At 36.7% G+C, this 25,063-nt stretch overlaps 2 protein-coding genes and 1 long non-coding RNA gene across 3 annotated transcripts; all 3 read right to left on the reverse strand.

Annotated features, from left to right (window-relative positions):
- Positions 1-1,460: 1,460 nt before the first annotated feature.
- LOC114536817 (monocarboxylate transporter 10-like) lies at positions 1,461-4,429 on the reverse strand. The gene is made up of 6 exons (XM_028558160.1): positions 4,288-4,429; positions 3,769-3,873; positions 2,860-3,163; positions 2,604-2,748; positions 2,059-2,428; positions 1,461-1,654 (listed from the first exon to the last, which is right to left on the reverse strand). The coding sequence occupies exons 1-6, from the start codon at positions 4,427-4,429 to the stop codon at positions 1,461-1,463; spliced, it is 1,260 nt and encodes a 419-aa protein (XP_028413961.1).
- Positions 4,430-18,783: 14,354 nt separating this feature from the next.
- Positions 18,784-20,653, reverse strand: LOC114536819 (monocarboxylate transporter 13-like). Its single transcript, XM_028558161.1, has 3 exons — positions 20,585-20,653; positions 19,877-20,246; positions 18,784-19,453 (listed from the first exon to the last, which is right to left on the reverse strand). The coding sequence occupies exons 1-3, from the start codon at positions 20,627-20,629 to the stop codon at positions 19,260-19,262; spliced, it is 609 nt and encodes a 202-aa protein (XP_028413962.1). The 5' UTR covers positions 20,630-20,653; the 3' UTR covers positions 18,784-19,259.
- Positions 20,654-20,819: 166 nt separating this feature from the next.
- On the reverse strand, positions 20,820-23,353 carry LOC114536820. The gene is made up of 3 exons (XR_003688488.1): positions 23,214-23,353; positions 21,770-21,977; positions 20,820-21,145 (listed from the first exon to the last, which is right to left on the reverse strand). It is a non-coding gene; the product is annotated as an uncharacterized LOC114536820 (long non-coding RNA).
- Positions 23,354-25,063: the final 1,710 nt, after the last annotated feature.

Genomic DNA, 25,063 nt, shown 5'->3' on the forward strand with positions numbered 1-25,063 from the left:
CCAACGGCAAACAGAAAAATTCATTTCTAATTTTCAAAACAAATGCTAGGTTTCTGTGGTCGAGAAAATTGGTGCCTTATTTTCAAACATAAAATGATTACTGAGACAAATTGTGGGCGAGAATGTGCCAAAAATCTAATTTTAAATGTTATTTGAAATTAGCCGTTTGCAGTCTGTTCGCGGTTTGTCATATTGTTTAAGCTAAAGGTCTCTAATATTCGTATAATTATTCACTTTCGACACTATTATTTTGATATTGACTGTCTTTAACTTTTTACGCTCGGCTAACGTGAATAGATGAATATTTTCCCCCATGCATTGAACGATCTTCCGCGGCCCTGAATCAATGTTGATATATCGTGCCTTGTTGAAAGGTATACTTATTATAAGTACCGATTTTTATATTAATCCACACCCAATTTAGATCAATGTCATGTAATGTGGCTATTTGCCATTTGTATCGCATGCTGCATTTGCCTCTATGTATATTGCAGAATACCCCTCTGGCTCTACTGCATTATCATATCGTCAGCTACAATTTCACTGGATACGCGGTGAGATTAATAGCTCCCATGTTATGGATAACTATATATTTTATTTTAACCTGCCCCGTTATCTTAACATATTAACTAAGTCACTGCGTATCCATATCCATGTAACCATGTTATTTAAAATTCGCTCCCACAATTCTACATACCAAATCGGATTGCAGACGATGATATACTGAGAATATCCACATCGCGTGACAATGTTTATTTCAGATATCTCGCTTTTTTGGTGCATCAAATTTCTTCAAAATGTAATTCGAAAACCACTAGGTAGATAGAAAAGGTAATGTCGCTAATGATAAGAGCAGAACGTATACGTACTTGAAATACATTGATTTCAATCTATTATTCAATGTAAATAATCAGGGCCGTGTCTACTAACTATAGACGGCTTAAGTGGGGGATGTATAATTTTATTAATGTATTCATATTAATATATTCATCGACATTGCTATTGACAGCAGTGGCGGATCTACGGGTGTGCAGAATAAATTACACAGCTTAATTTTAAATTTAAATAACAACACAGTTGGTTATAGATTTGAAAAGAATATTTTTGCATTAAAATCTGCCCAGGTGATTCCGATTTTAAGTCGCAGCAATTTATTCTTCACACCCCTAGATCCGCCACTGATTGACAGGTTCCAAGCCTCACCCAATCTTCTAGACATAATACCATAAAAGATATTATTTTTTAAACTTTCTAAAGCACAATATTTTGGGGCACAACCAATGGGCTTAAGAAGGAACAATGTAAGTCGAGGGCAATTCAAACGCAGCCTTTAGGCAAAAATCCCGCTTAAGCTGTTGCCAGTTAATGAAACCATGTTGTGCTGAACACTCGCCCCCCCCCCAGAACATGAACATTCTCAATCTTCAGGTTTCAGCAAGCAAAGCTGCCTCGGCAGATAATCAACACCCGTTTTCTTTAACCTCCATGGCATCAATATTATGCGCTTTTGCTGTTGAATCAAATACCAAACTACGGTTTGTAGTCTTCGACGTTATCAGTTGAATTAGGTTTGCAAGACAACCAGCACAAGCGATGAATCCCCCAGCAATAAAAAATGCTAAACGATAAGAGCGGGTGATGTCGAATATCCATGCTGAAATTGATGAAGAGACTATTTTAGATTTTAGCAAGTCGCCATTTTTTGAGAGATTTTTAATCAGCCCTTCGAAATAATACTTACAGTATGAAAAGTCGAAAAAAGACGAACTAAAATCACTCCAAACTTCTGAAATGTTTCTCATTTGCAAGTTAAAATGTCTCAAACATAAACCAGCCTCAACAATGCAGGTTCCCTTTACGACCCCGCTCCGTGTATTATAGTTTCGAGGTTAGAGGTAATGTAGCAAACCCACTAAATACGTTACAACCCATTCCTCAGATTCATCTCTCTAAAAACCTTGGTTGTAAACCAGTAGTTTTTGTTGTAGTTGAGGGTTTATATATAGTTGTTGACTGTTTTAAAACGAATTACATAAACTTTCGTAAACTACTGCTCACCTGCTAAAACTGGTTCAAACCCACCCGGTATACTGAGGAGCCCAAATAAGTAAGTCACTGCGTGCTTCGCGTCATCCGGGTGGGGCACTTCAGGAGTTATAATAATGACGCACAAACACTGAACTCCATAGGCAAGACCAAAGAAAATTGAAAAGAGAAATATATGAGTTGAAGTTTTTGCTAAAGGTAGCAATGTTATGGATACAGCCAGGACTAATAGTGCCAAAATGTTATAAGTATGAACACTCCATTTGCGTTTATCGATCATCCTTCCCAAAAGTAGCTTTCCAACTGTCTCCATGCCGCACATCAAGGTAATGTTGTATACGCTGACGTAAGTTGGTATGCCAATATCTTTACAGAATGATATCTAAAAGGTAAATTGAAAGTGGAAATAAATAGTATTAAAAATGGTGGGTTCACTAAATTTAAGCGAATAACTCAATTTTTTTATTCCTCTTTTAATGAGGCTTCCGTTTTATGATGTCATAGACTACCGTTTTTATATGAAAACTTTGTACATATCCCTGGTATCATTTCCTTACCAAATGCATCTGAGGAACAAAGAGTCCAAGATACACCAATGTCATCAGAAACAACCAAAGTAGAAATCCTTTATTTTTTAACATTCTACCAAACGATTTCCTAATATTCAAGTCATTTTGCTTTTCACGAGGTATTTGCTTTTTGCTAGGGAACAGGGCACACGCAAACAGTAAGGGAATGAAAAATAATGAAACTATTCTTAATGTGACACGCCATCCGTAATGTCGTATTAAATATTCATATGTCGGTCCATACCACATTGGAAAACTGCCATTTGCGGAGGTCACCACCCCAGTTGCTGCGGCTAAATGTCTCTCGAAACAAAATGGCATAACTATTATGCTTGACATAAATAACAGGCATGTCCCAGTGCCAAATATTACGCCATATGTCAGGTAGAACAGTGGAATGTCCTTCACAAATGAACTGAGTAATAGACCAAGACATAAGAGAGTGCTTCCTAGGACGACAATTGGTCGAAAACTGAAACTCCGAGTTAAAATACCACAAGCTGGACATAAACACATGAACCAAATGAAATGAAACGAGCCAATCCAGGCTAGATAAATATAAAGGAATTAATTCAGTGCAGAATTAATTCAACCGTCTTGTATAATCTTAAATATATCTTGACAAACTTTACAGATAAACCTACAATCATGTGCAAAAATTATGAGACTTTACGTATTTTAAACACATTTTTTTCATTTTGACAACTATTTTGTCACGTATTTCGTTAAACTATTGACTATTCCCCCCTTCCCCCATTGACAATGTTGAGAGTGATATTTTCGGCAAATCAAATGGCTTGGTATCATAGAAACAACATTGTTTTGGGGGGAGAGGGGGGTAGATACTAGGTGTCATGACCGTGTCTCAATAATTTTTGCACATGATTGTAGGTAATCATCGTATAAAAAGCACATAAAATTAAGACCAAAAAGCTACAGTTTGACTGCAGAGATGCAAATTATATCCTGAATCTAACTGGTATGGTACCTTTTTGTCGTTCCTTTTAGCGAAAAATAATCACTTTCCCCTTACTTTCAAGACAACTCAAAAAGTAATAAAGCTTATTTGAAAAAAAATCATAGAGCTGAATTTTAACACATTGATCTGGGGAATTTTATTTGTTTTAGCTCACCCCTTGGGGAAAATATTTACAGCTAAATGAAACCTCGAATTCAAACTGTCCAATGAAAAAGCTAGATTTCTGACACGTGATCACGGAATTTTTCTCCGTATCGCCCCTTGCGTCATCCGTATTCGCTGCAGGGGCAGATTTTTTTATATTCACCGAAAAATATCAATTCGAGGAAAAACGCGTTGTGGTCACGTGAGCCTCACGGGAGTGTATAAAGAAAATGGCGGGAAATGTTTTTTTCTTCTGCTAGCCAGGGCCAAATATTATAATTTTTGGTGTAATATATTATTGACCCTCCGCTCGGGAGATTCGGCGAAATATTGCCCTCAGAAATCATATTTAATATCATCATGTCGGGAATATTTCGCCGAAAATCCCTCACTCCGGGTCTATGAATGATAACAGTAACTTGCGTAGCAATATCGGAAGAATACATTTTAGCATAGAAAATTTTACTCAAATTAAATCTCATACCAAGGTCAGATACCAAGGTCACCCACAACTCAGCCGATACTTGATTGCGTAATATTATTACCTACCAATTGTTGTTCTGTTTTCCTGAAATTCTTCTGTCCAGCTGGTAAATAAAACACCAAAACAATTGACTATCCCCAACGGGATCCCAGCAAGGAAGAACGCCCCCAGAAGCACAAGACAACTTCGTTTGGAATCTTTTTTCATTGCCCCTCTTTGTTGTCCTATTCCAATTGAACAAATTGCTCAGCTCAAATGTCTAACGTATATCTTAATCACAGGATGAAAGAACATTTAGTACGATTAGAACTAGAAGTTTGATCATATTGCATGTAGAAGGCAATTTCGGGTATACTGCCTTATAATTTATTTTGTTACCTAGCGTGCAGACGCTAGGAATGCCGATTATCAAGTAGCTTGATATCACACTGTAAACACGATTTGTGTGGGATCTTTACATTCGGGATTTCTTTTAGCTCAAACGATCAACCCAGTATTAAAATCGTTCATAATTTCGGCGGTCAATATTTCTTGTTTAGTTGCCACGTAAAAGACTGCTAAAATCATTACACATTTCGTGACCAGTAACCTTCCATTTTCCCTTACTATTGATTATGTCTAGCGTTTGATTGAAAAGTATCAACAAATCTCACATAATGCAATTTAAACTGTCAGTCAAGTAATTTGCGGACAATAACAATGCTATTATATATTTATTTCATTATTATTTGAACATATAATCGCGATAAAACATCAAATTTTAAAAGATTGAATTCATCCCCTGCTGGTAACTCCTGGTACATATATGCCTTTACAAAAGAACAGCGAGCGCCGCAATCGCTTTGTTTCATCATTCCTGCGGAGATCAATGCAATGCATTGTAATGCGATAAAGTGCGGTGGGTTAGAGCGCCAGGCGCCTGTGATTGTGCAAGCCCGCGGTAATCCGTCTGTCATGTGGTATAAATAATGTATACAAATAATACAATACACGCAAGTTAGTCGCTGCAAGTGTTTTATTATATAGCAAGTTTTAAAGGAAACAACAGATGAAGATACGCGACAAAAACGTGGGACACTTTTCATTTTAAAAAGAATTCGGCTGAGATTCAAAGGTCATATGTCGCCTGATGTGACGACTTCCGGTTTTATTAATCAACCAACGATGGTTAACCAACTGCCCGCCATAATTGCCCGAAAAGAGCCTGCGGAGGAGGTAGATTGTTAAATGCATTAACCTCCTATCAAACTGATTCAAAACTGACAATATTTTGTGGTAAACATTCGGATTCCCTGCCTTTCACGTGACGTAGTTTTAACCAATCAGATTCTGGAACAGATGAACTTCGAAACTTGCTATATAATAAAACTTGTTATATACTGGTTATATAATGCTATATACTTGTGTGAACAAAATCTCAATCGTGTTACGTAACGCTTAGCGCGTGCTAAAAAAAAGAATCTATGGCGTTTATTTATACATTCGTAAATAGTTGCCCGCTAATTCAATAGCGGTGCTTACAAAATTATTTTTGGTAAAAGTGCGGCGCTTATTCGAGTAGCGACGTTACTTATCATTGATCATTTACGCACGGTACTGAAAATCAGTAGATCATGCATGTTGACCGCAGGATCTAAATCATCCACTTCTTACACTAGCTATCTTTCTCATGACACTGATATCCGGGTTAGGTTCAGATTTTATATCTTGAACCGTTAAAAGAGAAGTGCTCGAGAATACGGGCCGGGCGTTCGATCGAAGCGCGGTTTGAAGCCCGCATGTAAAGATGACGACTCAGAATTCTACCCGCCCGCGTTTAGCTTTTTGTGAAAACTTATATGAAACTGCGTATAACGTTTGAAATCTCAGTACGGGTAGAGACGAGTAATACTGTAATAGTGAATATGAAATCATCAGAGATGCGTCCTGAAAACGTCCACAAAATATCCTCTCAAGAGACAAACATCTCCTCCCCTATTTCAATGTGGTTTTGTAACACAATCTGTTCAAGCTTAGGTAATATATTACGAATCCATAGGTACACATGCCCGCATATAAATGTAGGGCAAATTTACACTTCCTTAGCGAAAGTACAAGTTTTGCAATATTGACATGGGGGGAAGGGGGTAAAATTGAGAAGTCTGTCGTTCGACATGACAATTTTCTTATATATTGACTTTTATTGCGATATGTTGACCTTTGTCCTCATGTGTAGCTATGTACGGAAAATATGGAACAGATCGAACTCCTCACGAAGTCAAATGCCTGTTTGTACTTCTGTCATAGATATATGTACGCAGTCACTTGTATGCGACCAAGAAGAAAATTTAAAATGGTCACTGAACACCATGGTCTGTATCATTTACGTACGGACATGACCCTATAAACAGAAACTATTTTATGGGGATATAATGTAATTTTGCTATTTATAGCAATACTTTATAAACGATATAATATAAATTATCTTCTATATTACGCGTGCCATGGTGTTCACAGGTTTCTGGTTTCCTACGCTATGTGTATACTAAAAACAGCCAACATTAGACAAATAAATGTAGCAACGCTGTACACTTGCATACAGATGATATGAAAATCAAACGAAACTTACCTTTAAGTCGAAGTTTGATCGTGATTCTGCCGACTCACCCAGAGCGCTTAGGGATTACTTAAGAAGCACAGCGATCATGCAACTTAGTCAGTCTTTATCGCAGGAACTGTGTGCCAGGCAACCCGGCAAAATTTGGGTGGGAAATACACCTTAGTGGAGGGCGCGTAATTCCTAAGCGCCCTGGGTTATTTGGCAGAATCACGATCAAACTTCTATCTAAAGGTAAGTTTCGTATATTCTACCTCATCACCCGCTGCGCTTAGCGATCGCGTGAGATTTTAAAGCGTTGCAGGCACACCATGTCAATTGTCACAAAGCTCTCGAAAGAACAAAACAGATGTGATATAATCTTAAGTGAACAGCATATATAAATTATATTAGGTTGATAGAACCTTGTCAGTATATTCTCAATTTGATTGAATAATAGTCTTGTTGTAATACTTAGCAAATGTACAATCAGATTTCCAACCTGCAACCTTCAAGATTTCATTGATTGGCTGTTCAGCTTGCGATGCTGCAGACGTTGAGGCCGCACTTGGCTGTTGAAAATGCGGTTTGATTTGAAAAGTTTAGTGTTTATCCCGGCCAGAGCCATCAACGTTTTTAATCCGTCGACGTATTGTCTGCCGGCTGATAAACAGTTGCCCATCATCGGACCTCAGGTTTTCCGTGCGGCCGGAGATATTCGTTCAAACAACGATGTACTACACATAACCGAGCGTCTGGGGCAAATGCCATCAATGTAATAACTGTTGCTTTGCCGCCAGCTTTGCTTGTTTTAACCAGTTCGGTAATTGTGAAAGAGAAGCATGATTCAGTTTTGGTCGTATTTTTAATATTTAGCAAATGAATATTTACAACAAAACTGTCCGTGGGATGAAGGCACTGGAATGAACGCCGTAAAATTTTCTGGTCGATAATAGAGTTTGTATTTCGCGGATAAGGTTTCATAATTCATGGCGATTGTCGCGAGTTTATAAGCAGTGATTCATCTATAGGGTTCCATAGGTCGCTGAAGTTTATCAACGGACTTCAACAATTCAGCCTTTCTTGCATGGTTGCCAAAATGACGTTATTTGTGTATTCTGTAAAATCCCTAGAATTACCTAAGTTTTCATCGATATTCATCGTTAATGCAGATTATAGAAACTTTCGAGAGCTACGAAAAAGACGTCTAGTCGCTAAAATGATCGTCAATGCACTGACTAAGTTGCGTGTTTGCTAAGCGCAGCGGGTGATGAGGTTGAATTATATAATAAAGCGGTCTGGCAGCAATCACTGAGCCAACTCGCCGTGTGATGTGAAAATGACCCGCATTCCATAAGTTTCCTTATTACCATGGACATCCGAACTTTGGGGCTTTCAAACGGCCCTAAAAGTTCGGCAATGGATGATTTTTGCAATTTTTGTCAATTAACACAGAACATGCGAACGCATGAGCTTAACTAGCAACCGCTGCTAAATGCTAAGTGAGCTTGCCTGCATTGTATTTTCGTATTTTGGGAGGGGAGGGACAAAATTAAGAATCGTAAATCAGAGCAAAACAATGATGGTTATTCCTGATGGTTATTCCATGAGAACGAAATTTGAACCAGTGCCACTGTTTTAAAACGCTTCTGCAGAGTTTATTGTAAATATATATCAAAAAATAATCTAACAACATTATTCAGATGTTGGACAAGCCATTTCCACCCAAATCCCATAATTGATATTTTGAAGCAGTTTCAGGTAGACCCCTAGCCTAATACAGGGTCGCCTCGCCATTTCCTCTTCTATAACCATGCCTGATAAGCTTATGTCATAAAATAAAATTGAAAACCCTGCTACGCTGCTCCTTGGTTATATTGGAACGTATCTAAAACTGTTTCAAATTAAAGTGATTTATTCTGCACACTCCTAAATCCCCCACTGGGTTTATTGACGTAGTTACTGTAACTCATGTCAGCAAAACCACATGCCATTGAAACTCTCTTAATTTGATATATATATATATATATATATATATATATATATATATATATATATATATATATATATATATATATATATATATATAGCGAAGTTAAAATTTTCTTTCAGCTTTTTATCATTTTCCACATTTTTGTATAAAGAAAAATAGTAAAACATTGGAGTCAAAAGAAATTGGGGAAATGACGATTACATTGTTGAGTTCGCATTAAATTAATTCTTTGGCAATCAGGTCACTTTTCACCAATCTTTACTCGTTCAAATTTAGTGCGCAACACTAAACAACCCACGTCCATGACCTTCGGTCAATCTTTTGCCTAGCCTTTTTTGTACACAAAATTATTACACAAAGTCAAGATTACATTTGTTTACGATCTAGTAGCTTCGACTTGACCTGCATGAATTTTGAAAAATCAACACCGGTTCTCATCTATTTCCACGGCTTCGCTATCGCCCTCTTTTACACTCGAATCAAATACCAAACTACGGTTTGTAGTCTTCGAGGTTATCAGTTGAATTAGGTTTGCAAGACAACCAGCACAAGCGAAGAATCCCCCAGAAATGAAAAATGCTAAACGATATGAGCGGGTGACGTCGAATATCCATGCTGAAATTGATTGAAAAATATTTTAGCTCCGTTCTGAAAAACGGCTGAAGTCCTCGTTCAAAAAGGTTTGTTCACGTGTAGAAAAACTGTGCACAATGGGGAAAATGGGTTCTTAGTTTTGCATAATTAAGCTAGAAGTAAAATTTCCTATTAGCTCTGTGTACTGTGATCGGAATACGTCCCAAATTCTAAAGGACGCTTTGACGTTTGTCAGTGCCTTTTGGCTCTGTCTTAATTTATTTAGGATGTTTTCACATTATGTAAATTATTACAGCGATATGTGCATTCAGTTTTTTTTTTTATTTTAGGTTAAATGAAGCACTGCCACCTGAACGATGAAATCATCTTATTAGTTCCTATATATCCACCTGCTTTTTAACGACATACAAAGCTGATTTTGACAAAATTTTATATTATACACTTACTGTATGCTCCCGAGGGAAATAGTGAGTTTTGTTTCCCAAGAGTCTGAATGTTTCCCGAGATGAAGTCGAGGGAAACATTGAGACTCGAGGGCAAACAAACCTCACTATTTCCCGAGGTAGTGTACATTAAGTGTTTTGTTATATAGGAACAAAAACATTTCAAAAAACCCCAATTTACTTTGTTATGACAAGAAGCGCGCAACAATTTTTCACACGTTCTCCTGGCAGAAAACATTGCATTTATTGAAAGTCATGTGACTACGAATGAACCAATCACATTTAAAATACACAGAACCTATATAAAAAAAACATATTACTACTTGCCTGCTAAAACTGGCCCGACGCCTCCCGGTATACTGAGAGCCCCAAATAAATAAGTCACTGCGTGCTTCGCATCATCCGGGTGGGACACTTCAGGAGTTATGATGATGACACACAATGCCTGGACTCCCAGAGCAAATCCAAAGAAAATGGAAAAAGTGAACATATGAGTTGACGTCTTCGCCAAAGGTAGCAAAGTTATTGATACGGCCAGAGTTAAAATAGCTAGAATATTATAGGTATGAACACTCCAGTTAAGTTTATCAACCAGTTTTCCTGAGATAAGCTTTGCAGCTGTTTCCATCCCGCACATCAAGGTAATGTTGTATACGCTGACGTAAGTTGGTATACCAACATCTTTACAAAATGACATCTAAGAGATTGACAAATATATATAGTATATAGAACCGTAGAGTGAGTTGGGAAATGGCTGGTTTGCTTGTAGAAAGTGGCGTCTATCTCCTTCAAAACACGATCTTTCTGTAAAACGAAGAACCTGCGTGACATTCTGTCTCGGGTTTAATTTTTTGAAACTATTGAAGTCGTCAGACGATAACGATGCCCGCAATGTTCTGCATCTATTTTTGCCTAAATTTTTAGTAGCTACTTTATTAAGGGCATCGTTTTGTTAGAGTTATTAGTACATAAGCACATTCTTACCAAATGCATCTGAGGAACAAAGAGTCCAAGATACACCAATGTCATCAGAAACACCCAAAGTAGAAATCCTTTATTATTCAGCATTCTACCAAACGATTTCCTGACGTTTAAGTCATTTTGCTTTTCACGAGGTATTTGTTTTTTACTAGGGAACAGGGCACACGCAAACAGTAAGGGAATGAAAAATAATGAAAATATTCTTAATGTAACACGCCATCCGTAATGTCGTATTAAATATTCATATGTTGGTCCACACCACATTGTAAAGCCGCCATTTGCTGAAGTCAACACCCCAGTTGCTGCAGCTAAATGCCTCTGGAAACAAAATGGCAAAACTATTATGCTTGACATAAATAACAGGCATGTCCCTGTGCCAAATATCACGCCATATGTCAGGTATAACAGTGGAATGTCCTTCACAAATGAACTGAGTAGTAGACCAAGACATAAGAGAGTGCTTCCTAGGACGACAATTGGTCGAAAACTGAAATACCGAGTTAAGATACCACATGCTGGACATAAACACATGAACCAAATGAAATGAAACGAACCAATCCAGGCTGAATAAACGAAAATAGTTAGCGCTAATTAGTAAACAATAAACCATAAAATATGTCCATATATCTAGCCAGAAATAATAGCGATAATTGAGGGGGGGGGGTAACTATAGTCATAGGCAGAATGGAGGAATTGAATTCAGCACAATTGATCTATCATAAGGACAAGCTTTAAAGTAATCGATTCATCTCCATTATCGTGATGGAGTAGCGCGAATACTTGTATATACATTTCGGTGACTTAGTGAAATGTTTGTGAATAGTTAGGCGTAGCAGTAGTAACGACACAAATTTTTATCTTTAAACTATGCTCCAGTTTCCTGATCAATCTTGTTTCCCCGTTCAATTTGCTGTCTCCTGAACGTTTCAAGTAGAATACAAAAATTGTCAAATGCCTGCTTTTTAATAAAGAAAGGAAACCTGTTTTTCTTTTCTCTTTAAATGATTTTCTGATTGTTTTCCTTGCGTATAATTATATTAATTTGACTAAAGGTGGCTGGTGTATGTTTATAATAACAACATGGTTGTCATTCCTGAAAATATTTTGTAGTTTCGTTTGTTTGATTTCGTGTTTTGCAATCACTTTTGCAAATAATCATAGGGTTTGCCATTAAATATGCACATAAATTATAAATATCCGTACAGATACTTTGTCTTTCCTACCAATTTTTGTTCTGTTTTCCTGAAATTCTCCCGTCCAGCTTGTGAATAAAACACCAAAGGAATTTGATATTCCAATCGCGATTCCAACAAGAAAGAATGCCCCGAGAACCACAAGCCAACTTCGTTTGCTATCGTTTTGCATCTCCCAGTTTTTGTCGCACATTCCCGTCGCAAATGTATGGTTTGAAGTCTATAGATCTTTCTTTCATTCAAAACTAATACAAGAACTGAGCAAGCTATAAAGAGATCATAACATGATTTTAGAAGTCATTTATGCGTTCGTTGAAATGTTGGCAATGTCCTTTATTGCCAGTTTCTCACCCTGCGCGTGATTTTTACTGTCTTTACTCACAGACAGACTATTTTAATGTTTGAACACTCGCGTTATATGCGCTATTTTTCCTTATAGATATTACGTGTTTATAAAATTCTATGATTTATTAAATAAGTATAGCCCAGACGTTACATTTACTAGAATTCATGTAGAATTCCGATATTGTAATTATTGTGCATGCGCATCAATGACTTCTTAAACTAAATCCACATCCGAGTTTTAATTGGGTTTCAATTGAGTATTAATTGAAATCTTTTAATAAACTATTTTTAATGAAAATTTTTTAATATTAGGAATCGTGAAGTCGAGTTAAGAGAGTCATGTCGAGACCTTGATAATTTCCGATATTAAAAATGTTGCACTCATTCCTTGTTTTATTATAAATTGCAAAAGCTCGTTTGATAAACAAGTTTAAATTGTTCGGTAGACAACGTTTTTTTAATAATGCGATAAACTTTCCTTGCTCTTCCCCTAGTATATAATATAAAAAAAATTTAATCAACACTGGTATAACAGGCGAGAGGTTGCCTAATGCCATCAATGCTTTCAAGATGGCGGATGGTATAACGTGTCATAGTCCTCACTCGTTAAAAATTTGCGCGTGCGCACAAGTTTCATGACCATTAAACGTCCATGGTCCATGACATAGAATTTGGACAGCTTTGGATTCCGCTATGTTCTGTCACAATACCCGGGTGTAATTCCTAATCTCCTGTAATTCCTAATCTCCTGTAATTCCTAATCTCCTGTAATTCCTAATCTCCTGTAATTCCTAATCTCCTGTAATTCCTAATCTCCTGTAGTTCCTAATCTCTTGTAATTCCTATAAGTACCCTCGCACAGCGCTTCGCGCCGACTCGGGGAAAAAAGAACACAATGCAGGCCAAGGTCAAAATTGATTGTTTCAAATGTTGAACACGCCTCCTAGACCTAGCCTGCGCCGCAGACCCATGCCCGAAATAGAAAGGCGGGGAAAAAGAGGGTCTGCGTATCAGAGCCAAATTTCGTGTACTGTAATTTATGCAAAATGTGACGTGAATTGAAATTAGTAATTAATTTTCGCATTTTATGCACGAAACATTTATGATCAAATTTCACAATTCACACGTTCGTCGATCTTCCTTTGAGTCTGCAACAAAAACCTTATCGTCTTTTTGATCTTCGTTAACAATTTGCAATGTAAATGCCAATGTCGAGTACTCACGAGTGTATCCTTTGTAAAGAGATTATCAGGAGAGCGAGGACAAATACCTAGTTCAAGGACGGAGCAAAGAAGACTTTGTGTTTGAGCTTAACAGCTTGCCATTTGTTGTTGACTCCCACGAAAAATATTTTTTATTATTCCACTCTAAACCAATCAAAGCTTTGTTGATCATGAGTAGCCAATCAGGCTTCCTAATTAAATATGTAGCCAATCACACAGCGTCCCCCAGATTCTGGGGGATAAATAATTATAGAACACGGAATTTGGCGCTGTTACATAGACGGTATTTCCGCCATATTCCGTCTATGCGTAGACTACCTAGACCAAGAATAGCGAAAGTTTTTAGATCATAATGTAGAGTATAGGACTAGTGTCTAGTTGATGTTTGATTACGTCATTCCTTTGTACTTTCTCGTGATTCCGTGATCAATCGATGCAATCCTATTTAGTTTTCGATTTGTAAATAAACTTCTAGCTTTATATATACACTGATATGCAGTTTAGCACAGATAAATGCCAGGTGAAGTCGAGGAGGCAATAATATTCATATATTCAGTTCGGCATTATTAGTTTCTATTGAAATTGACTGTTTTTAACTTTCTACGCTCGGCTAACGTGAATAGATGAATATTTCCCCCCCCTAAACGATCTTCCGCGGTCCCTAAATCAAGTGTTGATTAAATAAATTTATATCCTGCCATATTGCCTACATTCATAATAACAAACGACTGCTTATCACAGCGTATCCACGTACCACTCAAGACTTTTATCTACATTCATATATATTACGTCATATATTAATCTCCTTAAGCTTACCTGTATAATTTTACATTTTATTTTAACCTGCCCCGTTATCTTAACGTATTAACTAACTCACTGCGTATCCATATTCATGTTATTTAAGAATCGTTAAGAAATTGCGGGGTATTCTGCATTCGCTCCCACAATTCTACATACCAAATCGGATTACAGACGATGATTACTGAGGATATCCACATCGCGTGACAATGTTTATGTCAGAATTCCTCGCTTTTTTGGTGCATCAAATTTCTTTAAAATGTAATTCAAAAACCACTAGGTAGATAGAAAAGGTATAATGTTGCTAATGATAACAGCAGAACGTACTTGAAATGCATTGAATTCAATGAAATATTCAATGTAAATCAGGGACGTGGCTACTATTAATAGCTATAGACCGCTTAAGTGGGGGTGTATAATTGTATTATTATATTCATATTAATCTATTCATCGACATTGCCATTGACAAAAGTGGCGGATCTACGGGTGTGCAGAATAAATTACACAGCTTAATTTTAAATTCAAATCACCTTTATAACAACACAAGTGGTCATAGATTTGAAAAGAATATTTTTGCCTTAAAATCTGTCAATGTGATTACGATTTTAAGTTGTAGAGATTTATTCTGCACACCCCTGGCTAGATCCACCATTGATCGATAGGTTCCAAGCCTCGCCCAATTTTCTAGACATAATACTATAATACACTAACTACACTGTTATTATTTTTTAAACTTTCCAAAGCACAATATTTTGGGGCACAACCAATGGGCTTAAGAAGGAACAATGTAAGTTGAGGGCAATTCAAACGTAGCCTTTAGGCAAAAATCCCACTTAAGTTGTTGCCAGTTAATGAAACCATGTTGTGCTGAACAACCCCCCCCCCCCCAGAACATGGACATTCTCAATCTTCAGCAACTTGCTATAGGTTTCAGCAAGCAAAGTTGCCTCGGCAGATAATCAACACCCGTTTTCTTTAATCTCCATGGCATCAATATTATGCGCTTTTGCTGTTGAATCAAATACCAAACTACGGTTTGTAGTCTTTGAGGTTATCAGTTGAATTAGTTTTGCAAGACAACAAGCCAGGGGCGCCGTGGGTGTGCTAATGTAGGGGTGGCCAAAGGCAACATTATTCCGACCAGCACGTTTTTTTCCCGACATCTTTATAAGAAAAAAGTAACGAATATTGATAAAACTGACAGGGGGTTTTGGGCAAGGACGCGCATGCATTTGCTATGACAAAGATCACGAGCTACGTCTACTAATTTAAATTGACGCTTCATGCACAATAAAATGACAGATAAATATTCACGTTTTACATACGCTTTTCAATTGAGTAGAAGAATAATTTTTGATACAGTTAACTGTTTGTGGGAAAACTGTATTACAGAGATTTCTAATCCACGTGCATTAACAAATAACGCGATACGTTATTTCACGATACTCTATTATAGCTTTGTAATCTCTCTGAATGAGCATACAGCGTATTCTATACGCAACATTTGTTTATAACCAAAATATAAACATATTCGCAATTGCTTCAATCCTCTCATCAGTTTAGTTCTTCTGCTGTACTATCGTGGTACCTTATCTTTGTATGTCAGGAAGCGTTTGACTAAAAGTACTAACTTGAAAAGGATTTGCTGTAGCTCCAGCATTCTGATACGGAACATGCTGGTGTTTCTTTAGATGGTCACCATATAATGCAATAAACTGTATAAACTCACTGAACAACAAATGCGGTCGAAGATACATCGCCATTCATGATTTTATCGCACCAATCTCCGACATTTCGAAAATTACATCCCTTGCGTAATGTTATATTAATAGAAAATATGTTTATCGGAAACCGGAAACGTTCGGAAGAAACAGCTAGTTTAGCCTGCGCGACAACAGTATAATAAAAATTGGGGTAGTGTCGTACTGTATAATATTAGAAATAACCGCGTCTATTTTCTGATAGTTCAAATACTTTTGGGTTGTTCAGCATAACACAGCCACAAATGCAAAAATAGCTTAGTCTCTGTTATGATTGATATACTCCGACAACATGCAATGTTCGTAAATTTCCCGACAGGTTTTAATCCTGGGGGGGGGGGCATGGCCCCCCCTGGCCCCCCGGCCACGGCGCCCCTGCAACAAGCACAAGCGGTGAATCCCCCTGAAATAAAAAAATGGTAAACGATAAAAGCGGGTGACGTCGAATATCCATGCTGTAATTGATGAAGGACTATTTTAGATTTTAGCAACTCGCCATTTACAAAAGGCGTCGTTAAATTTCAATTTATATAAATTGAGAGATTTTTAATTAGCCCTTCGAAATAACAATTACAGTATGAAAGGTCGAAAAAGGACGAACTAAAATCACTCCAAACTCCTGAAATGTTTCTTATTCGCATGTAAAAATGTTCCAAAATTCAGCCAGCCTCGACAATGCAGGTTCCCTAAACGCCCCCGCTGCGTGTATTATAGTTTTAAGGTTAGGTGTAATGTTGCAAACCCACTAAATACATTGCAATCCATTCCTCAGATTTATCTCTCTAAAAACCTTGGTTGTGAACCTGTAGTTTTTGTTGTAGTTGAGGTTTTATAGTTGATGACTGTTTTAAAACGAATTATATAAACCTTTGTAAACTACTGCTCACCTGCTAAAACTGGTCCGACACCCCCCGGTATACTGAGGAGCCAAAATAAGTAAGTCACTGCGTGCTTCACGTCATCCGTGTGGGGCACTTCAAGAGTTATAATAATGACGCACAATAACTGAACTCCATAGGCAAGACCAAAGAAAATTGAAAAGAAAAATATATTAGTTGAAGTTTTTGCTAAAGGTAGCAATGTTACGGATACGGCCAGGGTTAATAGTGCCAAAATATTATAAGTATGAACACTCCATTTGCGTTTATCGATCATCTATCCCAAAAGTAACTTTCCAGCTGTAATGTTGGGTAATGTTGTATTCGCTCATGTAAGTTATGCCAATATCTTTACAGAACGATATCTAGAAGAACATTTGAAAGTGAAAATAGATAGTAATTAAACATGGTGGTTTCAATAACTTTAAGCAAAGAACTCAAGTTTTTCTTCTTCTTTAAACGAGATTTCAGTTTTACTACCTCCTCCGCAGGCGCTAGGGATCACCGCCCTAGTAGGTAGGAGGTAGTCAGTTTTATGATGTAATAGACTTTGCACACATCCCTCGCATCATTTCCTTACCAAATGCATCTGAGAAGCAAAGAGTCCAAGAAACACCAATGTCATCAGAAACAACCAAAGTAGAAATTCTACCAAACGATTTCCTGACCTTTAAGTCATTTTGCTTTTCACGAGGTAATTGCTTTTTGCTAGGGAACAGGGCACACGAAAACAGTAAGGGAATGAAAAAATAATGACAACATTTTTAATATGACACGCCATCCGTAATTTCGTATTAAATATTCGTACGCCAATCCACACCACATTGGAAAACCACCATTTGCTGAAGTTACCACCTCAGTTGCTGCGGCTAAACAAAATGGCAAAACTATATTATGCTTGACATATATAACAGGCATGTCCCAGTGCCAAATATTACGCCATATGTCAGGTAGAACAGTGGAATGTCCTTCAGAAATGAACTGAGTAGTAGACCAAGACATAAGAGCGTGCTTCCTAGGACGACAACTGGTCGAAAACTGAAATATCGAGTTAAGATACCACATGCTGGACATAACTCCGGGTGCACCACTTACACAGGTTTCTGGTTTTCTACGCCATGTGTGTACTAAAAACATCCAACATTAGACAAATAGATATAGCCACGCTGTACGCTTATATACAGATAATATATGAAAATTGAACGAGACTTTAAGTCAAAGTTTGATTGTGATTCTGCCGACTCACCCAGAGCGCTTAGGGATTACGTGAGAAGCACAGCGATCACGCAACTTAGTCAGTGTTTAACGCAGGAACTGTGTGCCAGGCAACCCACCAGAATTTGGGTGGGAAATACACCTCAGTGGAGGTATTTATCACCGCATCTCAGTTTCCTTTTTACCATGGACATATGAACTTTGGGGCTTTCAAATGGCTCTAAAATTTCGTTATTTTGACTTTTCGAAATACTCGGAGTTACGAGTATATTCTACAGTGAAAAAACGCATTTTATGCATTATAGCAGTGCCGTGCTGATAATCACGTAAGTGCGTAAATGATAAGGACCATCATGCTGGTTACTCGGGGTCCGGGGCATACTTTCTCAATGTGAATTTGAAGACACCGAAAATATGACACAGGTACTGCAGTATAATTATAGTAATACATTAATACCAAGTCGCCTCCCCATTTCCTCATCTATAGCCATGCCCAATACGCTCATGTCATAAAATAAAATTGAAAACGCTGCTCCCTGGTTATGTTGGAACGTATCTAAAACTGTTTCAAGTGAAAGTGATTTATTTTGCACACTCCTAGATCCCCCACTGGGTTTATTGACATAGTCACTGCATCTCATGTCTGCATGCGAAATGACATACCATTGAAATTCAAGCCTTCTATTAATTTGATATAGCGAAGTTTAAATTTTGATTCAGCTTTTTATCATTTTCCTCATTTTTCTAAAAAGAAAAATGATAAAACACTGCAGTCGAAAGAAATTGGGGAAATGGTAATTACATTGTTGAGTTCGCATTAAATTAATTTTTTGGCAATCAGGTCACTTTTTACCAATCTTTACTCGTTCAAATTTAGCGCGTGCGCAGCACTAAACAGCCCACGCCAATGACCTTGGGTGAACCTTTTGACTAGCCTTTTTGTATCCAAAATTATTGAAACGGGTTAACAACAAAAGTCAAGATTACGTTTGTTTGTGATCTGGTAACTTCGACTTGACCTGCATGATTTGTGCAAAAATCAACACCGGTTCTCATCTATTTCCACGCCTTCGCTATCGCCCTCTTTTACACTCGAATCAAATACCAAACTGCCGTTTGTAGTCTTAGAGGTTATCAGTTGAATCAGGTTCGCAAGACAACCAGCACAAGCGAAGAATCCCCCAGAAATGAAAAATGCTAAACGATATGAGCGGGTGACGTCGAATATCCATGCTAAAATTGATTGAAAAATATTTTAGCTTCTGAAAAACGGCTGAAGTCCTCGTTAAAAAATGTTTGTTCATGTGTGGAAAAACTGCATGTACAAAATGGGCAAAATGGATTCTTAGCTCTGCGTAATTAAGCTACAAGGAAAATTTCCTAGTAGATTTGTGCACTGTGATCGGAATACGTCCCAAATTCTAAAGGACGCTTTGACGTTTGTCATGCAGTGCCTTTTGGCTCTGTCTTAATTTATTTAGGAGTTTTCACATTATATAAATTATTTTTGCGGTATGTGCATTTAGTTTTTTTTTATCTTCGATTAAATGAAGCACTGCCACCTGAACGATGAAGTCATTTTATCAGTTCCCATCCACCTGCTTTTTTACGACAAACAAAGCTGATTTTCACAAAATATAACATATTACTACTTGCCTGCTAAAACTGGCCCGATGCCCCCCGGTATACTGAGAGCCCCAAATAAATAAGTCACTGCGTGCTTCGCGTCATCCGGGTGGGACACTTCAGGAGTTATGATGATGACACACAATGACTGGACTCCCAGAGCAAATCCAAAGAAAATAGAAAAAGTGAACATATGAGTTGACGTCTTCGCCAAAGGTAGCAAAGTTATTGATACGGCCAGAATTAATATAGCTAGAATATTATAGGTATGAACACTCCAGTTAAGTTTATCAACCAATTTTCCTGAGATAACCTTTCCAGCAGTCTCCATGCCACACATTAAGGTAATGTTGTATACGCTTATGTAAGTTGGTATGCCAACATCTTTACAAAACGACATCTAAAAGAATGAGAAAGATTTGAGAAAAAGAAATATAATAATTAGTGATAAATAAAAAATTATTAATCATAGAAACGTGAAGTGAGTTGTGAAATGGCGAGTTTCCTTGTAGAAAGTAGCATAAATCTTTTTAAAAAAATCTTTCTGAAAAACGAAGAACCTACGTTAGCTTCTGTCTCGGATTTAATTTTTTGAAATTATTGAAGTCGTCAGACGATAACGATGCCGGTAATATTCCGCATCTTCTTGGCTTTCATCTATTTTTCTTAGATTTTTAGCAGCTGCTATATTAAGTGCATCGTTTTGTTATATTTATTAGCGCATAAGCACATTCTTACCAAATGCATCTGAGGAACAAAGAGTCCAAGATACACCAATGTCATCAGAAACACCCAAAGTAGAAATCCTTTATTTCTCAACATTCTACCAAACGATTTCCTGATGTTTAAGTCATTTTTCTTTTCACGAGGTATTTGTTTTTTTGCTCGGGAACAGGGCACACGCAAACAGTAAGGGAATGAAAAATAATGAAAATATTCTTAATGTGACACGCCATCCGTAATGTCGTATTAGATATTCGTACACCGGTCCACACCACATTGTGAAACCGCCATTTGCCGAAGTTACCACCCCAGTTGCTGCGGCTAAATTTCTTTGGAAACAAAATGGCAAAACTATTATGCTTGACATATATAACATGCATGTCCCAGTGCCAAATATTATGCCATATGTTAAGTAGAACAGCGGAATGTCCTTCACAAATGAACTGAGTAGTAGACCAAGACAAAAGAGAGTGCTTCCTAGGACGACAACTGGTCGAAAACTGAAATACCGAGTTAAGATACCACATGCTGGACATAAACACATGTACCAAATGAAATGAAAGGAACCAATCCAGGCTGAATAAACGAAAATAATTATATATAGTTAGCGCTGATTAAGAAATAGTAAATTACTTCAAATATATATATATATATATATATATATATATATATATATATATATATATATATATATATATATATACACATACAACGTGCCGCAGATGTGATGATCGCCGGGGGGGGTGTTAATATTAAAGGGAAAAGGAGGGATTGAACTCAGCACAAATGATCTATTAAGGACAAGCTTTGAAGCGGTCTATCTCAGGATTCTTGGTTCAGTTCACAAAATAGATTTCATTTTTTATTTTTGTGAACTTTTATCACAAAATTTCAAATTTTAGATTTTATTCTTCATGATCACCCCCCCCCTGTCAATGTTTAAAATAGCACCACATTTTTAATACGGCTGAAAACAATGGCTTTGAGTTTTATTAAACATTTTTTGTTACACCAGACCGAATATTTTCAAAGATGGTGCTTGTTGAATTTTTACAAGATCAGGGACAATATAAAAAATGCCTGCTTTTTAATAAAGAAAGAACACCTGTTTTTCTTTTCTCTTCAAATAATATACAATATATTCATAAAGAAATGTCGTTATTAATTTAGTACTTAATTCATTTACTTTGTGCTACATACCAATTTTTGTTCTCTTTTCTTGAAATTCTCCCGTCCAGCTTGTGAACAAAACACCAAAAGAATTTGATATTCCAATCGCAATTCCAACAAGAAAGAATGACCCGAGAGCCACAAGCCAACTTCGTTTGCTATCGTTTTGCATCTCCCAGTTTTGTTGCACATTCCCGTCGCAAATGTACGGTTTAAATTTATCTTTCTTTCATCCAAACTATTAAGAAACGAGCAAGCTACTGTATAAAAAAATCGTAACATGATTTTAGAAGTAATTTGAGGGTTCTTCAAAATGTTGCCAATACATGTCTTGTCAATTTCTCACCCCACGCATAATTTTTACTGTCTTAATCACAGTTTCTGGAATTGTTTCTCCCCAACATTAATTGTCACTCACAGATTTTGGGTTTTAAGGTTTATATTCTTTTCGCCTTATTTTCTATCAGTGAACTTTTCGGCTTATTTCTATAAGATTTTTTCTGCTTCTTAAATGTAGTAGTTATGTCATCATGTATCATGATAATTAAAAAGACACAAACATAAGATATAGCAAGGGACAATATATATATACAGAGAGCATCGGTAACACTGAAAGCGAATACGTAACACTTATTCTGGGATTTATTAATTTTGTATTGTTGATTATCATTAAATAAGGGAATATTTAACGAAATATTGTATTGAAATTAATCTGTACGTTTGCAGATCCTGACAGATCAGTAAAGTAACGAAACCGGGACCTGCATGTCAGCAACCAATCATATTGCGCGATTCATCAAAACAAACACTGATAATTAAAAATTTTATTGTTTTTGTTTTTAAATTGTATCGATATTGTTTTGACAGGCCTTCAAGTCTCGCCCAATTTTCTAGACATAATAATGTGATAGACTAACTACGCAGTTATTATCAGTTTAAAACTTTCCAGAGTTCAAAATTTTGGAATCATTTAGAATTTGTTTTAGTATAATATGTTTAACGAATGCTATTAACAAGCAGGGTAATTTAAATATGAACTTATTATCGTTTCTAAAATATACATACAAAACATAGCTAACAATTTTAGTCGTCAACAAATATAATCAAGGACAAGATATATGATTATACACACTACCATAGAGTATGAAAAGAAAAAATGCCATTGCTATTATACATTTGTTTATAATCTGGCAATTCAAAAACAGGCGTTTAAATATTAAGTCCATATAAGCGCTGCAAAACGTTATCGAGGTTGAAGTTCCACGGTCATAAAAATATAAATGTCTGTATGTAACAAGCGTTGTACTCTGTCCCGTCAAATATCGTGTTATTTTTAGTTTCATATAATCATTATGCTATAGAGTATAGTATCGTAATTCATATGGCCTGCGACAAGGGTAACTATATATAATATTATACAATGTAAATGTATACTGTCTATTATTCCATTATAGTTACTAAATATATGTTTTACCTGCGTTCCTGTGATACCAACCGTATAGGATCCAAGTAAATTACGTCTGGGCGAATATTATTTTCTGAAGATAATTCCTATTTAATTGCCTTCCATATATTTAGTTTAAAGTTATATATTTAGTCGCATTGGTTCAACTATTAAATGAAATACACAATGGTTCTTTCTTACAAAACGAACTGGTATCGCAGAGTTGTTGCAATAGCGACTGAGTCCGGACATCCGTCTTCATTAAAGAAACAAACTCAAAATATGCAAATTCTTATAAGGTCATGCACGAGATCCCGCAAGAGAGACATAAGTTCCCTCGCGGAAAAAACAAGGGGCGATGCATTATGGACTTTAAGATTCAGGTATTTAACAGCAAGTTACATTACAGATCCAACTATGTTACTATACCAAGCCGGACCTGGAGATAGTGCGAGAGATTTTCAAGACTGGAACAAACGCAGATAGATATTACATATATATATATATATATATATTAATATATATATATATATATATATATATTATATATATCGCCCATGTTTGTGGGGGAAAACAAATAAACATATATAGATCAAAATACAGCCAGAATTAATATAGTAATAAGCCGAAGAATCTAAAAACATTAGACCAGAATGAAAGTCTTCGGACGATGGCTATTTATATTGGATCGGAAAGACATGCAATAACAAAGTCAATGTAACGGTAAGCTGAGCCATAACATTAAATCGCACAAGCACGAAAGCTTTTGCCTACATACGATACGGAATCACCAGTCTAATTTTTAGGCAAATTCGAAGCGGTTATATAGAAACACGGAAGCGGATTTCTTTGGTGGCAACATTTTACGTAGCAAAAGGAGAAAATAGTGGAAATTTACTTTCGTTTTCCACGGCCCAAGACCTCGGACATGTTAGCTTGCATATAGACAAACTCACACCAGTAAAGGATACAGCACTTGAAAACATCATTCATAAGCACTCTAAATTGCTTTATAGCCGGAAAATTAAACTAGACTTTAATAAAACCCAAACTCCGAAAGCACAACCACAAACGGCGTACACCATATAATATTAGAGAAAAAGTGAAAAACGCGCTAGAGCTTGATATCATTGAGGAAGTTCCGGAAAACGAAGCAACACCATGGGTTCTTCCAATTGTGGCAATTCCAAAAAAGACGGCCAGGTTAGGATGCATGCAAGTAGGATTGTATCGATACAAGAGACTCTACTACGGATCTAACGTTGCCGCGGAGATGTTCCAATACACCCTCCAAACTGCACTATAACGAGCAAGCTTTAAAATAATCGTAACATGATCTTAGAAGTAATTTGAGGGTTCGTCAAAATGTTGCCAATGCATGTCTTTTAATTGTCAATTTCTCACCCCATGCACGCATAATTTTTGCTCTCTTTAACTATTGATTAACTATTAACTAACTACTGATCGGGATTTGGGAGGTGAAGTGTTTCGAGCGCGGGGAGTAGACGAACAGCCTTGAATATCAAGAATAAAACCTTAAAACCCAAATTAGGGTTAACTACTTCTTAAATGTATAGTTACGTCATCATGTAACATGATATCTAGACACACACATAAGATATAATGAGGGACAATATATACCTCCCTGAGAGATGAGTCGATAACACTGAGGGCGAATACGTAACACTTAAACTGGGATTTATTAATTTTGTATGTTGATTATCATAAATAAGAGAATATTATACTAAATATTGCATTGAAATTAATCTGTACGTTTGCAGATCCTGACAGATCAGTAAAGTAACGAAACCGGGACCTGCATGTCAGCAAGCAACCAATCATATTGCGCGATTCATCAAAAAAAACACTGATAATTAAAA

The sequence above is a fragment of the Dendronephthya gigantea genome, unplaced genomic scaffold (assembly GCF_004324835.1).
Source record: "Dendronephthya gigantea isolate DGI-Jeju-01 unplaced genomic scaffold, DenGig_1.0 000147F, whole genome shotgun sequence".
Classification (NCBI taxonomy): Eukaryota; Metazoa; Cnidaria; class Anthozoa; order Malacalcyonacea; family Nephtheidae; genus Dendronephthya; species Dendronephthya gigantea.

Coding starts and splice junctions, on each gene's coding strand:
- LOC114536817 (XM_028558160.1), bottom strand. CDS start 4,429: ATGAAAAAAGATTCCAAACGAAGTTGTCTTGTGCTTCTGGGGGCGTTC. Junction 3,164..3,768: donor ATTCGAGGTTTCATTTAGCT/GTAAATATTTTC, acceptor ATATTTATCTAG/CCTGGATTGGCTCGTTTCAT. Junction 2,749..2,859: donor AATGGCAGTTTTCCAATGTG/GTATGGACCGAC, acceptor CCTGTTCCCTAG/CAAAAAGCAAATACCTCGTG.
- LOC114536819 (XM_028558161.1), bottom strand. CDS start 20,629: ATGACATTGGTGTATCTTGGACTCTTTGTTCCTCAGATGCATTTG. Junction 20,247..20,584: donor TTGTTCCTCAGATGCATTTG/GTAAGAATGTGC, acceptor TCATTCTTTTAG/ATGTCGTTTTGTAAAGATGT. Junction 19,454..19,876: donor CATCGGGCCAGTTTTAGCAG/GCAAGTAGTAAT, acceptor AATCAATTTTAG/CATGGATATTCGACGTCACC.